The sequence below is a fragment of the Silurus meridionalis genome, chromosome 25, assembly GCF_014805685.1.
Source record: "Silurus meridionalis isolate SWU-2019-XX chromosome 25, ASM1480568v1, whole genome shotgun sequence".
NCBI lineage: Eukaryota > Metazoa > Chordata > Actinopteri > Siluriformes > Siluridae > Silurus > Silurus meridionalis.
Window position 1 is genome coordinate 12,091,214 of NC_060908.1, and position 18,936 is coordinate 12,110,149.

General features: G+C 36.7%; 1 protein-coding gene across 1 annotated transcript in view; it reads right to left on the reverse strand.

The window, feature by feature from the left end:
• si:dkey-34e4.1 (carboxyl-terminal PDZ ligand of neuronal nitric oxide synthase protein) overlaps nt 1-18,936 on the reverse strand; it is a 53,397-nt gene that overhangs the window by 29,272 nt on the left and 5,189 nt on the right. Inside the window, exons 3-5 of the mRNA XM_046839803.1 lie at nt 3,237-3,329; nt 3,075-3,133; nt 1,025-1,133 (exon numbers count right to left, since the gene is read on the reverse strand). Of these exons, the coding sequence (XP_046695759.1) occupies nt 1,025-1,133; nt 3,075-3,133; nt 3,237-3,329 (261 nt within the window). The remainder of the gene's footprint in view (nt 1-1,024; nt 1,134-3,074; nt 3,134-3,236; nt 3,330-18,936) is intronic.

Here is an 18,936-nt window from a genome sequence, read left to right on the forward strand (position 1 = left end):
CCACAAATGTTTAATCTACTCCTCCACCAATAACCCCAAACCTATCCTGCCATCATTCATTCAAACTTATCACAATGCCTCCCCCTATTCATCCTAGATACCTTCCTATTTTTTTTTTTTTACCTCATTCACTATTCCAATAATCCCATCTTTGTTCATCTTAATCTCCTTTCTCACTCATCCCAGTCCACAACCAAACCCCTACCTTTACTCTAACCTTCCAAAACTCATTCTAACCGTTTCCTCGAAAATTCATTCAAATTTGGTACCTCACTCTTCCGAATCCTTTTCCCTACTCCTCCTAACCTCCTTCCTGATTCCTCCACCTCATTTGCCCTTCCACCCAACCCCTTCCCCATTCATTCCCATCAGCTCCCTCATTCATCCCAGACAATTTTCTGTTCACCACAATATGACCCCCCTTTAACCCCTCCACCATTCATCCAAACCCCATCTTTCTTCTCCCTCCAAATTCCCCCATTCATCCCAATCAACCTATCTTATTCATCCAACCCCTTCCTCTTCACGCATCCTTCCCCCACCTCAATATCTCATTCTTTCTCATCCCACAATAGAATGAAGTCAAGCATATACTACCCCTGCACCCTGATCCTGTTAAAGAAACTCTGCAGACAACAGGCTCCTGTGCATGTCTTCAGTACCCCTACCATCCAGAAGCCCAGCAGTACCATATTGCTCCTGTTTCATCATTTCTTCCTCTTCTAGCCAACCTTTAAAAAGTCTTAGCAGGAGTTAAACCCACTCCCTCTCTCTTGATGATCACTTCACTGGCCCCTGTCTATACAAATAATGTCATCTAACACACTTTCTGTTGCAGAAAACAGCTTTTGTCTTTCCTTCGCCTCCAGAACTACTATTACGAACCATACTCTTCTGTTCAGCACGTTTTCAACCCGTGGGAGCTTCTCCTCCCCCGCTGCATTTCCATAAGCACTCTCCATGCCAATATAATTTAAAAGCATGGTCTGCCTTTGAAAGGTAAAAACAACAGATGGCAGAATACCTTCTTTTTGGACTTGAAGACGTTGCATCTGAAGGTGTTGCTGGACCCATCTCTGGCAATGTAACTGAAAATCTTTAAATCCTGAGAGTCATGGGACACATAGAAAATCCTAAAAGAAAAGAAGCCAGAAAGTGACCCAAGACAAATTATTTTTATTTCTAAAATGTAAGTACAATAAGAAAGATGAAGTGTTTCTTGATCCTGAATGGGCTCGGTTTTAAACACTAAGAAGGCTACTTTTGATATATGGATTTATTAGACAAATTACAAATGCATAAAAGCACAAGATGTACACTAAAGCACTCTGATGTTTGGCATCTACACTGAAAAAGTTTTATGAGCAGAAAACACAGAGGCAACATTGATCAGCAGTTTTTTTTTTTTTAAAGGACGCCAAAACTACTTGGCAGACTTCACAGCACTGAAATGATCCTGCATCACTTTTACTTGCTAACACATACATTTTACTTTCAACCTCATTGGTATGAAATCCAGTTAGCTTTTATCTAATGAATTCCTATGGATTTAATCGAAAACATAGGCTTTAATATTATTGGCATCCCCACCAAAAATATATGCCAAAGACATAGCTGGAACTAAGATGTAACCAAGTCTAGTGTAATACCTTGTTAAAAGATCTTTCTGCAGAACATTTCTGTACCTGACTTTTTTATATTCGATTTTAATTATTTATTTATAAATGCTATTGCTATTTTTTTAATAATTGCTAGGGGGCAAAAACATTTTGTTTATAGTGTAGGACGGGTACTATAAGGGTGTAACGGTACGCATATTCGTATTTTGGGTACAGGCTTTTCGGTTCAGTGCACATGTGCAGCAATCCTTTTTATGTGCGGAACATAGTTAAAATCCGCTCAAATTGAATCAATAAAATTACAAAATTTCATTGCATTAATTTCATTTATTCTCTTCATTTTATATATTTTATATTTATAAAAAAAATATTATAATCTATTATTTTTATTATTTAATTAAGCAAGACGTTCGTTTAAAATTGTTTTAAAAATGTAAACTGTTGATGTTTCCATTTGTTAATATTAATAAATAATAATAATGTAAAATAATAATAAAAAATAATAATATGAATAATAATGAAAAATTACAAGCAATTTTATGTTTTGCATTTCCTTCCCCTAACCGTATGAAAATTGAACTGGCCCGTGACCGAGGTACCTACTGAATCATGAAATTTGTGTACAATTACACCAACAGTACTTAAAGAATTAAAAATCCTTAATTTATGCTGGTGTTAGTACTAAAGTATAACTAATTGACATGATTAAAATCAATGTAAAATAATTAGTGCATCTTAAAGGTATAGAACAGAGTCACTTAGTACTGGTCTGGCTTTATTATTTGTAAAATTTAATCAGACACCATAAAAACAAAACTGATTTTTCTTCACTTGTGCCAACTTTCTCATTAGTTAATTTGTTAGAATTTCTGCAGCAGCAGAGTTGGCAGAAACTCACATTAACTATTCATGTTTAGAGAAATATGTTTTGGAGAGAATAACACAAATAAAGTTCTTTTTTTAGACAAGGAAAAGCATCTCAGGACCACAATAGTTTCCATTCCTATCAACCAAAAACAGCAATTGATGCTACACTGGGCACAGACTCAGTAAAATTGGGCAGTTGGGGATTGGTAAAGCATCACCGGGTCAACTTTTATTAAACACTGTAGCATCAGATTCATGTTCTCTGTTAATGGAAGTGAAACCAGATGTGGCCTTCTGTTATTGTAGTCGATTCAGCACAAAATTTGACATGTTCTAAGATACTTTTCTGCTCACCTCGGTTGTACGGAGTGATTATGTGAATTATCGTAGCCTTTCTGAAAGGAACTGCATGAGTTGTGTGAATGTGCATATATGCAGGTTCCTCCAAAACTGGCTGATATGCGTGTCTGGAAATTCATCCCATCTGAATACTTAATTGTGTACCATTGTGCTTATAGATTAAATAAAAATTAGTGTCCTAAACAGAAAAACAAAACTTGTAACAGTTGCCAAAGTCACCTGACTCACCTGTATACTGGGTCATGCATCACTAGCATTTGACTTTCATCCCATGTCCATTCTTTCCTCTGTGGGATTCAAAATTCAGAATCAAACACAACGATTCTGCAGCGTTTTACTGGAGCATGTCCTCAATAAAATATTACCATGAAAAAAAACATTACAGTTTACCTTCTGTTTCTTGCGAAGTAACACTTTTACGCCGTCCACCGAGACCACCATGTTCACTTTCTTCTTCTTGATGCTTTTCGCCTTGAACTCGTACTACGACACAAAAACATGATGGCTAAGAGTGAGAAAACTTTTAGCAATTGTGAAGCGGGGAAATGCAGGTCACGCCTAAATGGCCAAGCCATTTTTTTTACAAGTAATGAACCACACAAGTGGAATGTTGTTGAGGCTACTGAGACAACTGAGAATTTTCGTCTAGACAAGCGTAGAAATCCTCCACACTTATAGAAAGTATATATAAACAATAATATTCATAATCATAATGATTAGTGCTAGAAAGATATGTCTATGGCAATTGTTTTGTGTAGTTTCGCTGCTTGTTTGTATAGTAAATACTTACACAGCTAACTGAAGAAATTACACCTAAATTATTTAATATAGGGATGGCCTATATTATTTCAAAACCTTGGTGTATTTACAGAAAACTTTTTTTAAATATATTGTTCATAAATATAATTGCTAGTGGTAATAATAATAGTTATTGTTCATCACTAGTCATAATCTGAAAGCAAATGATGTTCCCTACATAAACACAGACAGGGGTAATGGAAGAGAAGTCATTGCTGAGTGGATACGTTGTTGGACTACTAATAAGAAGGCAAACCTGCCAATGCTGGGCCCTTCAGCAAGGCTCTTAACCCTCAACTGCTAAGTTGTATAAATGAGATAATGTAAAATGTAATAATTTACATAGTTTTGAGTGCAAGTTTCCTTGTGAGTGGCCTGCTATAGAGAACTGACCTCAACCCTATTGAACACCTTTGGGTTTAAGACCCGCTCTTGAACCTGATGGAATGAACCAACCAACTGTGAACCCAGCAGAGACCATAGACTATCTGTTTACCGGAGACAAACTGTTTATCGCTCAAGCACACTGCTTTCGGGACTCCCAATTTTTTTTTTTAGGGAATCTGGACAACTGCAATCTGTTCCTCTGCCAATGCACCCTTGGCCCATGGCCCAATTAGAGAAATACCAGACTAAGCGGAGGAGGAGTTTAACCTTTTTAATCCTCCACCTCTCAGGCAAGGCTCTGGACTGGGCAGCAGATGTCTGGGAGCATCAGAGAGCCTGTTGCTCCAGCTATTCAGATTTTTTGCGAGGAACTCATGCACCAGTTTGGTCATGCTAGCAGCTGACAAACTCACCAACTCTCAAACCCCACTGGGGTCGTCGCCCAGGCTTTGTTCCTCGCTGCTCCCTAACACCGACAAAGTGGTTTCTTCATTCCGAGCTTCGCAGCGGTTGCCAAAGAGGGCTCCGCTCCCGAGCACTGACAAGGTGGTTTCTTCGTTCCTGACCCTGACAACTAACGCCTTGTGGCTGAAAGAGCAAAAATCTTTACAGGAACACTCCAAAATCTAGTGGAACATCATCCCAGAAGAGTGGAGATTATAAAAACGGCACATGTGGATTAAATGTGGAATGGAATGTTCTAATAAAACTAATTTTAAAAAGATGTTCATGTTGTGCATTAGGCAATAATAATAATCATACTAATAGTAATGTATATTTAAACTATTTTTGGTCATTTATTTTTTATATATTATTGGCTAAATTACAATCGAGAATAATAATGAGAAATTAGAATATGTAATTAGTATGCAAAATGGGATTCCATAAGACATAAAAGTGCTGAAAGTACAATACTCTGACTTACATTTGTAAGGCAACAGAAATTGCCTCGGTTAGCTTCTTTTGTAAAACGACTTTGTTGTTCTGGTTAAAACCAAATAGGTCTCTGATTAATCCATGCATCACTAGCACGAATAAATGATTTTCTGATAAACAACTGCAGCATTCATTACTCAAGTCAGGTCCTTTCATAAGCTGGAAGAGAACCAGAGAAGTGCATTTAAAGAGTAGATGTGGCAGGAGACAAGAACAAGCCATGACAGCTGAAGCCTCATGTGAGAGGATGATAAAGCCTTGCTCTTTCGGTACACTGCTTGTGATAATAATTTTATATAAGTGCCTTGAGAATGACATCCAAAAGTAGGTAGACTCTTACAAACGCACTGTCACTTTCGTTAAAGCGCATATTTATGCTTTGAGTAAGACATTTGACCAGCAGGGACGAACTGCTTTTCCTGTCTTTCGGTTATAAATTTTTACCACTAACAGGTCACATAAAACACAGAATGCAATGAAAAATGCAGAATGCAAAGCTAGGGCTGAATTCGCTCGTGTAGCGAACACGAAACGATTTAAAAACGTTTTTGAAAAAAAACAAAAAAAGCCTTTATTAAAACTATTTTTGCTATTTTTTTTATTAATCGGCATCGGTCGATTGTGCTGCAAATTAGGTCTATTATTATGCAGGCGCATCTGACACACCAAACCGTGTGTGTACGTTCGCCGCTTGCTTAAGGGAACAAAAATATTCCTTATCAGCAGGTGGCAGTAGTGTGTATTCGGCATCCAAACAGGGAAACCGGAAGAGAGAACTGTCGACACTGTATATAATGCAAACACCTGCTCCTATCATTACTAAGTAATTTGTGTAGCTTTTTTCCATTGTGTTTGCTAAGTTGCAAGAATAACAACAAGCGTGTTCTGTTTTTGCACACATTCGCTAAGCTAATTAGCCAGTCGGAGTTCTCTTTCTCGCCGACGAGCTCTGCCTCCAATTCGACATGCAGAATCAGCCGGTAAAAAAAGCTGATGCGGTCCGACCAAGGCCAAAGGTGCAGAAAAAAACTAGAAGAGAGAATGAGAATAACATTTATAGAATGCTTGTTTTGTTAGCGAGCCTTTAACCAGCTGTAGTTTAGCCTACAGGTTGACATGGGAACCAAAACCTGGTAAAGTGTACTGATTGAAAAGGCTTGTGTTGTTCAATAACGGTGTAATTTAAGCAGCTTTCTGTATCACATCTTATTAAATAATTGTTAGATTTAATGAGAAAAAAACATATTAGCCAACATCATATATCGGGCATCGGCTGATTTTTTCCTCTATTACTCTCTAAAAATGCCTCTGGAAGAGACGCTACAAGACAGTAAAAAGATAGAAAAAAGAAGTGTGTTCAATGAACGTACAAATAACACAAAAGGACAAAGAACAGAACTGCAAGTTTGGAGTTTTTTGGTTTGAACAAATGGGTTCAAACTTTTCTGATAATCATGTCTGGAATTTAGAGGAAACTCAGCTTGAACCCAGTAAAGCATTACAGACTTAAAACATGGACTGTGTGTGTGTGTGTGTGTGTGTGTGTGTGTGTGTGTGTGTGTGTGTGTGTGTGTGTGTATTGGGGGTTGGGGGGTAAGTGTAATAGCTTTCTCCACCTTGTTATTATGCAATATTGGGATATAATCTCCTGCACAACTCTAATAGATCCATTGTCAAGCTGGTCACAGATATCACATTTCATCTGCCCAATGTCTAATATCCCAACCAGCCTTTGCTGTATTTAGCTTAACCTGTTCTTATTAACCCCTAGATCCGGACCACAAAATTATCTTTTTCACCTTTTTACATCTTCACAAAGGAAGATTCACCAAGCTAGGGATTCTGGCAGAGCCAAACAAATCTTTACTCGACTGAAGCTGTGCTTAGGCATGTTAAACTCTGCCCTATGTTTTCTCATTTACTCTGGGTAAAAAAAAAAACCAAAAAAACGAGTCTCCACAGGAGCAAAACGAATCTTTGGTCATTAGTAAATCATGATCATGTAATCAAAAAAATGCTACGGGTTTTTACAGGATTTCACAAAAATTGGGAAAACGCTTTAAACACGTTGCCTTACACAAATTACAATATTTATGTACAATATTTATAGTTCAATATACTTTATTCCCAGTTCAAATAGCCAGTGGAAGATCAGTGGAGTTTATAAACTGTGTTTAACTATAAAAAATGTAGATCTCAAGCCCAAGTGCACTAAACTTTATTCAATATTTAATGCTCACCCACTTTCATAAACATCTCAGTAAACAATTAAAAATGCACATGCAGCGTTCTGAAGTTTAGCAAAGTTATATTTAAGTTTCCTACTAAAACAAATGGCACTGCTGCCAGAACACAAGACATAAAAACGACCTTGTAAATGATTGTATTATCCCTTCAAAAGACTGTTTTCTTTCGCACTGCAGGAGATATCATTTTAATCATAACCAGTCATAATCTCTGAATGCAAATGATGTTCCCTGCATAAACACAGACGAAGAGAAGTCATTGCTGAGTGGATACGATGCTGGACTTCTAATCAGAAGGTTTTGAGTCCAAACCTGAACTCTGCCAACCTGCCAATGCTGAGCCCTTAAGCAAAGCTCTTAACCCGCAACTGCTCAGTTGTATAAATGATATAAATGCAAGTCTGTGTGAATAAGGGTGTCTGCCAAATGTAAAATGTTTTGATTTACACGGTTTTGAGTGGAAGATCTTGAGTGGCCTGCTACTTCAACCCTATTGAACACCTTTAAGATGAAATGGAACGTTGACTTCACCCCAGGCCTCCTCACCTCACCTACCGTACATCAGTACCTGACGATGCTAAAAACTAGTGGAACATCATTCCAGAAGAATGGAGATTATTATAACAGCAAATGGGGCTTAATGTGAGATGTTCATGTTGTGCATTGGCAATTCTTCGTATCATGAACAGATTTTATGCTTGGAAAACTAGAATATTTACAATCAGTGTGGTAAATACATTATCTAAATAATATGAATCCATAGTATGCACATTAATTAGAATATAAACACCTACATAATCTAATATTTATGCAAGCAGGCAACTGTCCTTCATGTAGCTTGTAGATATACATTAGCTACAGGAACTACATTTGGTGCTCAGGGTGCCGATAGAATGCAACTACTCCTTTCCACTTTTGTTTTTGTTCATAACTATTCTCTATACGTCAAAAACAAGACAACTAACTGCTTATAGGAACAAAAGTTGCGAGAAGGAAATTGAAGAAACGTCAAGATTATTCCAAGAATTTAATAATTTGTAACTGATGCTTTGCTGCTCAATTGACTATTCTGCACAGTTGAGGACAGAATCTCAAGTCAAATGTCATCGCAGCTCCGTGGCAAATGTATAACTAGGAAATAATCTTTGATATATTTATAGTAGTGTTTCATAGACCATAAGCTGGCTTGTGTAATATATGCTATCACTTGCTACATAGCTGAGAAAAAATATGTTGGCACAATCCAAATCTGGCATACTGTTAACTGAATTTGAGAATGGCAAAAAATAACAGTTTACAGTATATAGTGTGTGTGGTGTGTTTGAGAGACCCCTGAGACTACAGAGGAGACTGAGTTCTCTGGGCACTCCATATAAACTGGGTTAAAAGCTGTCGTTTTTGAAACGAGGAATGCCGAAGGGGCAAATGGTTTTGTGATTGTACACAGAATATGCAAAAAGAGTTACATCATACATTAATTTACTGTATCTCTATGTAAATTTCTCTCCAATTCTCCTATGTCAATATGTGATGTAGGCTGATATTGCCTCAAAGTTATTTGGGAATGTGTTATTATGTAATGAATTTTTCATAATGCCCAGGACACTCAAATCGATAGCACAAACCACTATTTTAACTCAAAGAATCAGTGACAGTATTCTGAAAGATCCAGGATAATGTGTATGAATACACAAATGCAATTACTTCCACAGCAATTCAAAGACTTTACTGTTTTTTTTTCTGTCCAATCTATGCACACGTCTTATGTATTAATGGGCAATTAAAGCATTGTCAACCTTTAAGCTAAAATCGCATTTAGCCTCGGTTAGCCTAGTCCTCCTCTCTGTCTTTCTTTGAGTCAGAAGTTCGTTTCCATAGTCAATAACTGTCCCACTGAATGGGACATGACGAGTGGGCATTTCCTCATGACTTTTACTCAAGTGCATACTGTACATGTCATTATACCATGAATTTATCGATCTTTCCATCTTTCGATCTAATTTAAATCTAATACTATGCAAACAAATTCTATCTTCTTTCCTCTATCTCATTCTATATACAGTATCCTTCTGTTTTTTCCACTATCTTTTTCTCTTATTGACCCAGAATCTTATCTATGTAATTAAATTTCAACCATCCATCCATCCATCCATCCATCCATACATCTACCTAAACATTCACCCATCAATCTAATTATCCATCCAACTATATAATTCACAGAGCAAATCATCCATCCATCAATTTAACTATTCATTCTCATTCTATTCATTCTATAATCATTCTTCCATTAATATAATTATCCATCTATCCCTCTTATCGACCCATCAAATCATCCATCTGTCTTTCTAATTATTCATGCATTAATCTAATTGTCCATCCATCCATCCATCCATCCATTTGGCAAATCATCAATTTGTCCCTCTAATCATTCATCCATTTATCTAATTATCCATTAATCCATCCATCATTCATCTATACATTTAATTAACAATCCAGCAAATAACAATTTGATCTATCCATCCATCCATCCATCCATCCATCCATCCATCCATCAAGCCACATTATCATTACCCATTTAAATTAGCATTTTGTTTCATAGTAGTGTGGTAACCTAAGAGCAGATATTTTAGATCATTAATATGGCACAATCCTGTTTCTGAGGCCTTGCTTTATCATCACTGGCTTTCACTGGCTTTATCATCACTGGTTTTCAAGTCAAGAGTCAAGTCAAGAAGCTTTTATTGTCATTTCAACCCTATATAGCTGATGCAGTACACAGTTTTTTCCTGCAATGACACTGTGAAATGTAGCTTATGCCAAACCGACATCATACAATAGTTTGTAGTGTCTCAAGGATGGACAATAGACAAGAAATTCACCTGAGCTGAATTTCAAGTGTCGAAAAGTCAGAATACTTGTGTAATTCAAGATGTACTTGAAATTAGTGTTTCAGACTGGGATTAAACGTGATTTCAATAAAAGATCAAAAGTATGATTTACCTTTCTTGGGAAAGGACAGTTATATATTTGGACTTTCTAAGATGATGAGTACTTTGTCCATTTCTGTGACCCGAATTATTTCATCACATGGAATAGGACATTCTCTTTTCCACTGGTCCTTTTGTGCACCTTATAAATACAGAAACTGGTCATGTGTGTAGCTTTTACAGGAAACTCACAGACTGTTAAAAATGAAGTACAAATGTCAACTCAGCAAACAAGGGCTTCTTGGGAACTGTAACCAAACATGCATAATGAAAAATGTGTTTCAGTACTGTAGCTCCGTACTTACTTAACAATCAGTGATATTTATGTGTGTGTAGCCATTAGAGCTTAAAAGAATTGTATACTGGCAAAGGCTTTTACCAATGAACACTTCATCTAAATGTCCCTGAGGGTTGTCAGAACAAAAGTTATCAGTATTGATGCACTTCAAAGAACCTTTCAGATTCAGGATCCTGTGGTTTTCTTGAAACCACGTATCAGGGATGGAACAGGAAACTGGAAAAGGGGTCGGAACGGTCATAATTTCACCGTTTTTTGTTATCATTTACAGAAGGCATTTCATATTTAAAATTATTAAACCTGTAGTCGTGTGATGTGCCATGGCATGAACAAGTTATTACTGGTGACTATATTACAATTTGGAATAAATACTATAAAAATATGTATTAAAAAAAGTATATTATAACGTTATTTATTAACGTTGTGCGATGTCTGAGAAACAATTCTGAGAAACAAAGAGAAACCTTGCAAAAGAGGCCGTTGTCATGTAATACTCTGAGAAGAAAGGAAGAAAATGTGGAGATAAGTAACTAATACAAAGAAAACAAAACACAAAGAAACAGAAACCCGAGAGTGAAGACAAAGACTGTGGGAAACCAACAGCAACCATGGGAAGATAGATGTGAAACAATGAGTGCTGTGGAAGTTGAGGTTATATACAAGTGCTAATGAGCTGTGAATGTGATTCAGTTATAAACAGTTATTTACACAAGCCTCTCTTTTTTTTACCCCTCGCTACATTAGAAAGAATGTCTTCTGTCCTTAAGGCTTTCCTGTAGCAGTCAGGATTGTATATCCAGTGGAAGGAAAAATAGCTAGTCTACAAATATCAAGTGTTTCTCTACACGTGGAAAAAACGAGTATGTTTATAGGTACACTGATGCCAAGGAAGTTTTTCTGATCATCTTGAAACAGTGTGAGAAAAGCAGGTCACCATTCTGTTTCCCTATCTTTCTATCTATCCTCTTTCTCCTGTTATACATTTTTTCATCCATCCTCCTTTCATTTCAGAGTTCACTTTCTCACTGTTCTCTTTTGTCTCTCTCGCTCAGCTTTCTCTCAATGCTGTCTTCTCTTTCATCGTCCTCCTAGCTTTCTTCTCTGTCTTTACTCGGTGTTCTCAAAGCTCTATAAAAGGAACCCCATCTTCCTAAGTACCTTTTGTTTGTCAGCCTTTGTAGCACTTGTGCACCTATATGCTCGTACACACACACACACACACACACACACACACACACACACACACACACTTGCAGAGCATGTTTTGCAGGGACAACGGCTGCTATGGTAATAGGACACAAGGGGCCTCATGTTACTGGTTTAGCGTCTGGAGTGACCCTTGATTTGAAAGAGGGAAAGCAAGAAAAAAAAGGGCGGATCCCTGCAGCGTCCATTCGCTTGAATTGAATACAAAAGACAGACAGATGGTAGTGTGATTCAGCCTGCTCCTATAGGTCCACTAATGAATATTCTTTCATTAAATATACTTCAGTTGCACTCGTAAACATAAACGTGGACGGCACACACGTGTACAACTGTGCAGTTTAACTCCATAATATATGGAGTTTCCTAGTGGGGAAGGTAGTGAAGTGTGTGTGTGTGTGTGTGTGTGTGTGTGTGTGTGTGTGTGTGTGTGTGTGTGTGTGTGTCTGTTAAGACTTTGCACAAACAAACAAATAAATAAATACAAATAAAATTCAAAAAGATTTAGTCCCAGGACAAGAACAAAGCAAAATTCAGAAGTGTGGTTCGATAATAAATCACGAAACTCTGGCAAAACGGGCGTGTGATATGTCTAAAAGTTTAGCACAGAGAGGTAAGTTGAATGCTGGAGAATGTGGTGACGTCATGTGACATCATTGACCCCTTGCAAAATAAGGGGGATGCCAGGCATGTGCCAGGCAAAACGCGTATCTCGCGGTTTACACAGTTTTGCACCATCAAGCACCACTCACATTTTCCTCAGCAAATGTCGCATACTAGTGAATGGAACATGGTATTTACTCACAAATCTCTGTTAGGCTTGTTTTAGAGGAATAACACACTCCAGACCAGGCTTTCATAATATGTGAATGTATTTGTCTAACTATTGTGTTTTATTTCTTACCTAATCCACATTGTTTAGGTATAACGTGTCAGGCTGCAAGTTACATTCTTAACATCTCCTCGATGTAAAGAAAATGACATCATTACACACAAGGTGAAGGGCTGATGATTAAGACAGACAATATTTTAGCATTTATAATTAGCATTTCCTCTCTTCACACAGCCTGGAGAATCCACAGTGTACAAAGTGAGTGGCGTTTTGAGGACTGAACAAATTTAGGGTAACTCCTATAGGTCACTACTATGAATTAGCTCATGGGCCGGCACACAACAATGAGTCCTTTCTTCCTTTCATTCATTCTTTCAGTAACCCTAGTTCCTTTCGCTCCAGTCCATTCCACAATTTCCTCTCTCAGCTTACATCATCTTTTGGGGGTGGGGTGGGGGGTGGGGGGGGGTTTCTTCCAAGAAAAAAAGACAAATCCCCACATGTATTTATATCGGGAGAACATGATAACTATAGAATCAGAAAACAAGGCACAGTCCACGCATACTACTATACTACTACATGGTCAGCACATTGTGACATTCGTTTTTCAACCATGAAAGGTTACTGTACTTACTCTATTATGAGATCATGTAAAGAAAAATATATCATGTTGGACAATGTGTAACTTTAAACTTTGCTATAGCAGACATACACTATATGGACAAAAGTTAATGGTCACCTGACTTTAAGATGTGCTTTCTGAACATCCTATTCCACAATTAGTCCATATTTCCTGTTGTAATAATTTACAATATTCCAGGAAGTTGTACAACTAGATTGTCCACTAGAAAAGAGGCATTGCCATGCAGGAACAAGTCTTGGTCTACTAGTTCAAGTAAAGGGAAAAATTTCTTCTACAATGTAATGAGGTAACAGTTTGGGAAAGAACCACATATGGCTGGAAAAAATCAGGTGTCCCAATATTTTAACCATAGGGTGTAACACAAAAGAAAGAATGCTCTATACAAAAACGTCTAAAAGAAACGAATAAGTCTACAATTTCAAAATAGCACTGGTCTGAATGCAGGTCAGAAATATTCTCTTCCTCTCACTTACACACATACATTTCTGTAATATATTTATATTCCCATGTTTTTGAGTGTGCTGTTTATGTAACAAGGTGACCCATTTCCACAAGAATCATATCCCAACATGCAGAGAGAGGAATAAATCATGAATCTTAAACCATGTGGTATCAAACCCTGCTCCACTGATATCGAGCAGTTTCAATTACTGTCACTATCACCACACACATTAATACCACTCCATAATCTGGGTCTCGGTCTCCCAAGTTTTAGACCTTGCTACAATTATAAGGCAAGCATAAAATAAAATTATACGTTTGTGTTTGCAAGTTGAAAAAAAAAAATTTTAAGTAGCTGTTTTGCAAAGAATTGCTCCTATGTTGTTTATAAAATCTGGCACAATGATTTGGCATTATATAAAAACATAAAATAACCCTACACCACACCATAATTCCATATGTTATTGAACACAGTTAGGACAGTTCCGACTGATTCAACTTTTGCCACTTTATTTGTCATTGTCACATCTTCCAGATTTGATCTAATCATTAATGTGTTTTTAATAATCTTTGTTCACCACTTTACTGTATGTGTTTGAGTTCTTTCAAAGAAAACAAAAACTAATTTTAAGCAGATTTGTGACTTTGATTATGTAAAAGGCCTCATATGGGGAAGGTGGTAGCTCAAGTGGTTAAGGCTCTTGGGGGTTTGAACCTGGGAATCCACAAGTTGCTACCCTTGGGTCCATGAGCAAAGCCCTTAACCCTTAGTGCTCCAGGGGCACTGTATCATGGCTTTCTGACTTCAGCTTCCTAATAAACGAAGAAAGAATTTCACGGTGCTGTAAAAGTACATGCGACAAGTATAAAGCATCTTTTTTTTCACCTTTTTTTTCACCAAATTTCCATTGAAATGTGTGTAAAATCCATCAAGGACACACTGATGAATTTATCTAAAATTAATTGATTTAAAATGATAAACTGATCTAAAATGGATCGTCAGGTTTCACAAAACCTTGTGGCATCCATGTCAGCACAAGTGCATTTGGCTATTAAAGCACGAAGTTCCAAATGCTAACAATCTCAAAATTTTTTTACTATACACATGATACACACCCAGCCACAATACTTTTTTAATTGCAGTAATATTTATGAAAATGTACTCATTTCCACAGGAATCACACAAACACACTACATAAGTAAAGCATGACTCTCTAACTTTGGGTTGTCAAACTCATTCTATTGCACTGTTACAGCGCTACTTTAGGGTTCCACAGATCAGTATGGTTAGTGGTTTTCAAAAGACCTAAACCAAATCGTGCTCCATTTCTGAGCAACATTCTCAAAAGAATAAAGAAAGGAAAATAATTCCTATAAAAATCTCAATAATTAGTTTGTTTCGTAATCATTCACTGTGTAACTGACCCATTAGCATTTATATACTGACTACAAATTAGTCTTGACGTTAAGACTTCACAAAGATAATGTGAGGTGACTGAGTATAAACAGACAAACAAATTGAGAAGTAAACATCGAACGGGTAAACACACGAGAAGTAAACATTGAACAGTATAGAGATAAAGACACGACTAAAATTAAAACCACCAAGCATACTGGGAGAGTATATTTCTGACACATACTATTGTATGTCTAGCTAGCATGACCAATACTGTATTTAAAAAAAAAAAGTGAGGGTATTTACTACAAAAATTGGGATCTTCACACCTGAAATTATAAATTCATTACTTCAAAGACAGTAAATTGTTGTGCAAATCTATAATCAGCCTTTTAGCTAACAGTCCTAATAGCTACTATAGACACTTTCCATTATCCCCAAACTTCATGTTCTTAGATTCTTCATTACTTATGAAAAAAGAAACCACTCGATACCCAATGATCTAAAATCAGGGCTACTGTTCCTATAATTCAAGCCAAATTAAGATGTCATCAGTCTTTGAAAATAGATTACGTCCTAGCCCTGAACCTCAGTCGAGTCCTATGACTTGGATACCTGCAATTACTCTTGTGAAAAATGTGTCAGGTTGCCGCAGCTGAAAGGACATTCAGTACCACTATCCTTCAGCTACAAGCAGAGATCTAAAACTCACACCACAACATATCTAATAGCTGTTTACTGTATATTTATGAAACATTATAAACTACATGACTGCTCACATTCCAGACACAAGAATCAACAAGAATTAAGCCTGCCTTAACTCAAGTCTCCTAAACGCTTTTTTTAAGGATCTTTTGAAAATGCTTCATCGTTAAAAAGCTCGGTTGTGGTTAAAGCTCAATGTGTGGTGACTTACTTTGCAGGAATGACCTCATCGGTTATGAGCCTATAATCATCGTCCAATGCCATATTTACTCATACTTGTTGTCAAATGCTACCATGATACCGACACACAATACCACTTAGTACTTACTTGATGCGAGTTTACTGTTTGCTGTTGCACTAATGAACAGGTGGCACAAAATGACAGTTAGTGATGGCAATCTAAACAAAGCAGATTGCTAACGGTGCTCTGTGTAAATATCAAGAGCAGTTACTAGAAACTTCTTGCAATATAACTTCCCTAATAAAATATCTAAAACATCAATCTAGCAACATGCAGGAGAACCTGACTATGTAGCAAATACTAGCTAGGAAAAGAAATTCAGGCAATGGAGAGTGGCAGTGAAAATAACAGCTTCTACCAAGTATGGTATTTTCGATGACCAGCCACTATTATTCTTTGGTAGTCATAAATTCTGACAAAAAAAAAATCTTTAAACTTTTCTTTGCAATCATACTCAATCGGGGTAACATATTTACCTCACGTATAGGTGTTTTTATAACATCAACTGACTGTATAAGACTGTAGAAAGGACATTACTAACAATCTTACATTCCGGTGCTCATGTAAGTTCTCACTCCCTGGTGGTTTGTATTGCTTTAAGATTCATTATCACACTCATGATATCACCCAAATGAGGATGGGTTCCCCTATTTAGTCTGGTTCCTCTCAAGGTTTCTTCCTCATAACGTTGAGTTTTTCATTGCCACAGGTCATCCCAGGCTGCTTATTAGGGATCAATACCCATAATTCAGCTTAAATTCTTTAAAGCTGCTTTGAGACAATGTCCATTGTGAAAAGCGCTATAGAAATAAAGTTGACTTTACTTGTTTTTTATTGTCACAAGGTAAACCATGTAACAAAACACATATTTAAAAGCTTCTAACACCCCAAAATTTTATTTATTACCAAGCTACCAAGTCATATTTGTATTGGTATTGGTGAGTCGGCATAATTGAGACGGCATAATTACCATTTTTCATAAATAGATCAATTTAAAGTGGCACAAAATGGTTTTTTTTGCAAACACTTCAATTCAACTAAATTCAATTCAATTTAATTCAGTTTTATTTGTTTATTTGTAAGTTTTAACATATGACATTTTCCCAAAGCATCTTTACAGAGATAAATAGGTTATAAAATTCATTTATCAATTTATCCCTCATAAGCTTATCCCTAATGAATGAGCCAGTGGTGACTGTGACACCTTGAGAGGAACCATACTCAAAAGAAAGCCCATCTCCATGTGAGTAAACCCTGTCAGCTCAAAGCGGTGTTCAGTACAACAACTTAAATTAATGACAACTTGGTTGTATATTAATTTCTAGCCATCCATCAACCATAATGGTATTTTTTCTAAAGACAAGTAACTGTATAATTTTCAAGAATGGAGTATCAACCAAACAGTCTGGGTGTCTTCAAATAGTGTCTAATATAAGGTCATATTTTATGGCTACAATTATCATTATACATGTTATTTATCACAAATTAACTTTAAATAAAGTATAGGACCAGCACGACATCTTTTCTGATAAGCTGCCTACTTTAAATCAGGTCTGTAAATAGAGAGGACATCAAAGATGCATTGTAAACTGTAGTTTACTTATTTACATTCAAAAATTATAATAGGACACATACATTTAGCTCTTACCGTATGCACAACTTGTCAAAATGACAGTTTATTAGGTCATTTGTATTTCTGTGTGGCAAAATTGGACCAATTCACTGAAAATTATTAGCTATATTAACACATTATTATTCAGATCAATGTAGGTACAACACACACACACACACACACACACACACACACACACACACACACACACACACACAGAGCAGGTGGGAATCAAAACTGTCTCTGCATACCTAATTTTCAGTCCTATAAAAAAAGAGCGTGAGAAAGAACGAGAAAGACAGATAACAGAGACATTCTCATTACAGCAACCTAGAAAACATCATCAGATACAAACTTCATAATGCAGTCAGGCCTTGTATAATTTCTTTTTAATAAGCAGGAAACTATTCTAAGTTTGATGGTCCGCAGTCAATGACAAAGACATAAAAGTGGATGAAAGGTAGAGAAAGATATCCTCAGGTAAAAATAAATCCTTGTGATCTTCTGTCATCTTCGCTGACAATCAACACAGAAAACCCACACGTTCAGCACACCAGGCTGAGAAACACAATCAAGCAGCAAATCAGAAGAGAAGAGAACAGAATAAACACATGGAGAACAATGATTAGATACCCACTGGAGAAGTGTGCAGAACAATATCATCTATGAGAGGCATAATAAATGCAGTATTAATGTAGGATAAATCATCACCCAGTATGTAGGAAGATTAGCAGGGATGCAACAACTAATAGATCAAAATGATAATAATCAATAATGAAATTCATTGTCAACGAATGCCGTTATCGATTAGTTAGTAACACATCGGTGTCATGGATGAAGGCGAAACATCAGCACGGTAAGCAAAAACTGTATGATCGTCATCAAACGTCATTGTTTAACGAAGTTTGATGTTTGTTTGCTAACTTCGGGACGATCGCACTGGATCTGTTCTGTCGTGACTCGCGAGCATCAGGTTGCGCAATCAGCTCGCTCACGATATAGTGATGGGTTCAGTTAAAACGGTGCGAACAAACACTAAATCTAAAAGCAGCGAATAAAAGCAGCAGTAAACAATAGTCACTGTCGTGGTTTTCAGCGAATGCTAACGCATTTGTACACTGATGTATTGTGTTTCCTTTCTTTTTAAGGCTGTTAGCTTGCTGCCTTTCTCTGTTCTATTCTCCTTTCATAGCATTTCTCTACAAAAATGGTAAATCACTTATAAAAACTTCTTTGTTTTTATAAGTGATTTACTGCAGCTTTACTACTACGTTTTTAGTGTTTGTATATTGTATTTATGTTTATATCATTTTATTATTGAATTATTACAAAATTTCATTAATGACATTATAGATCCTTTATTGT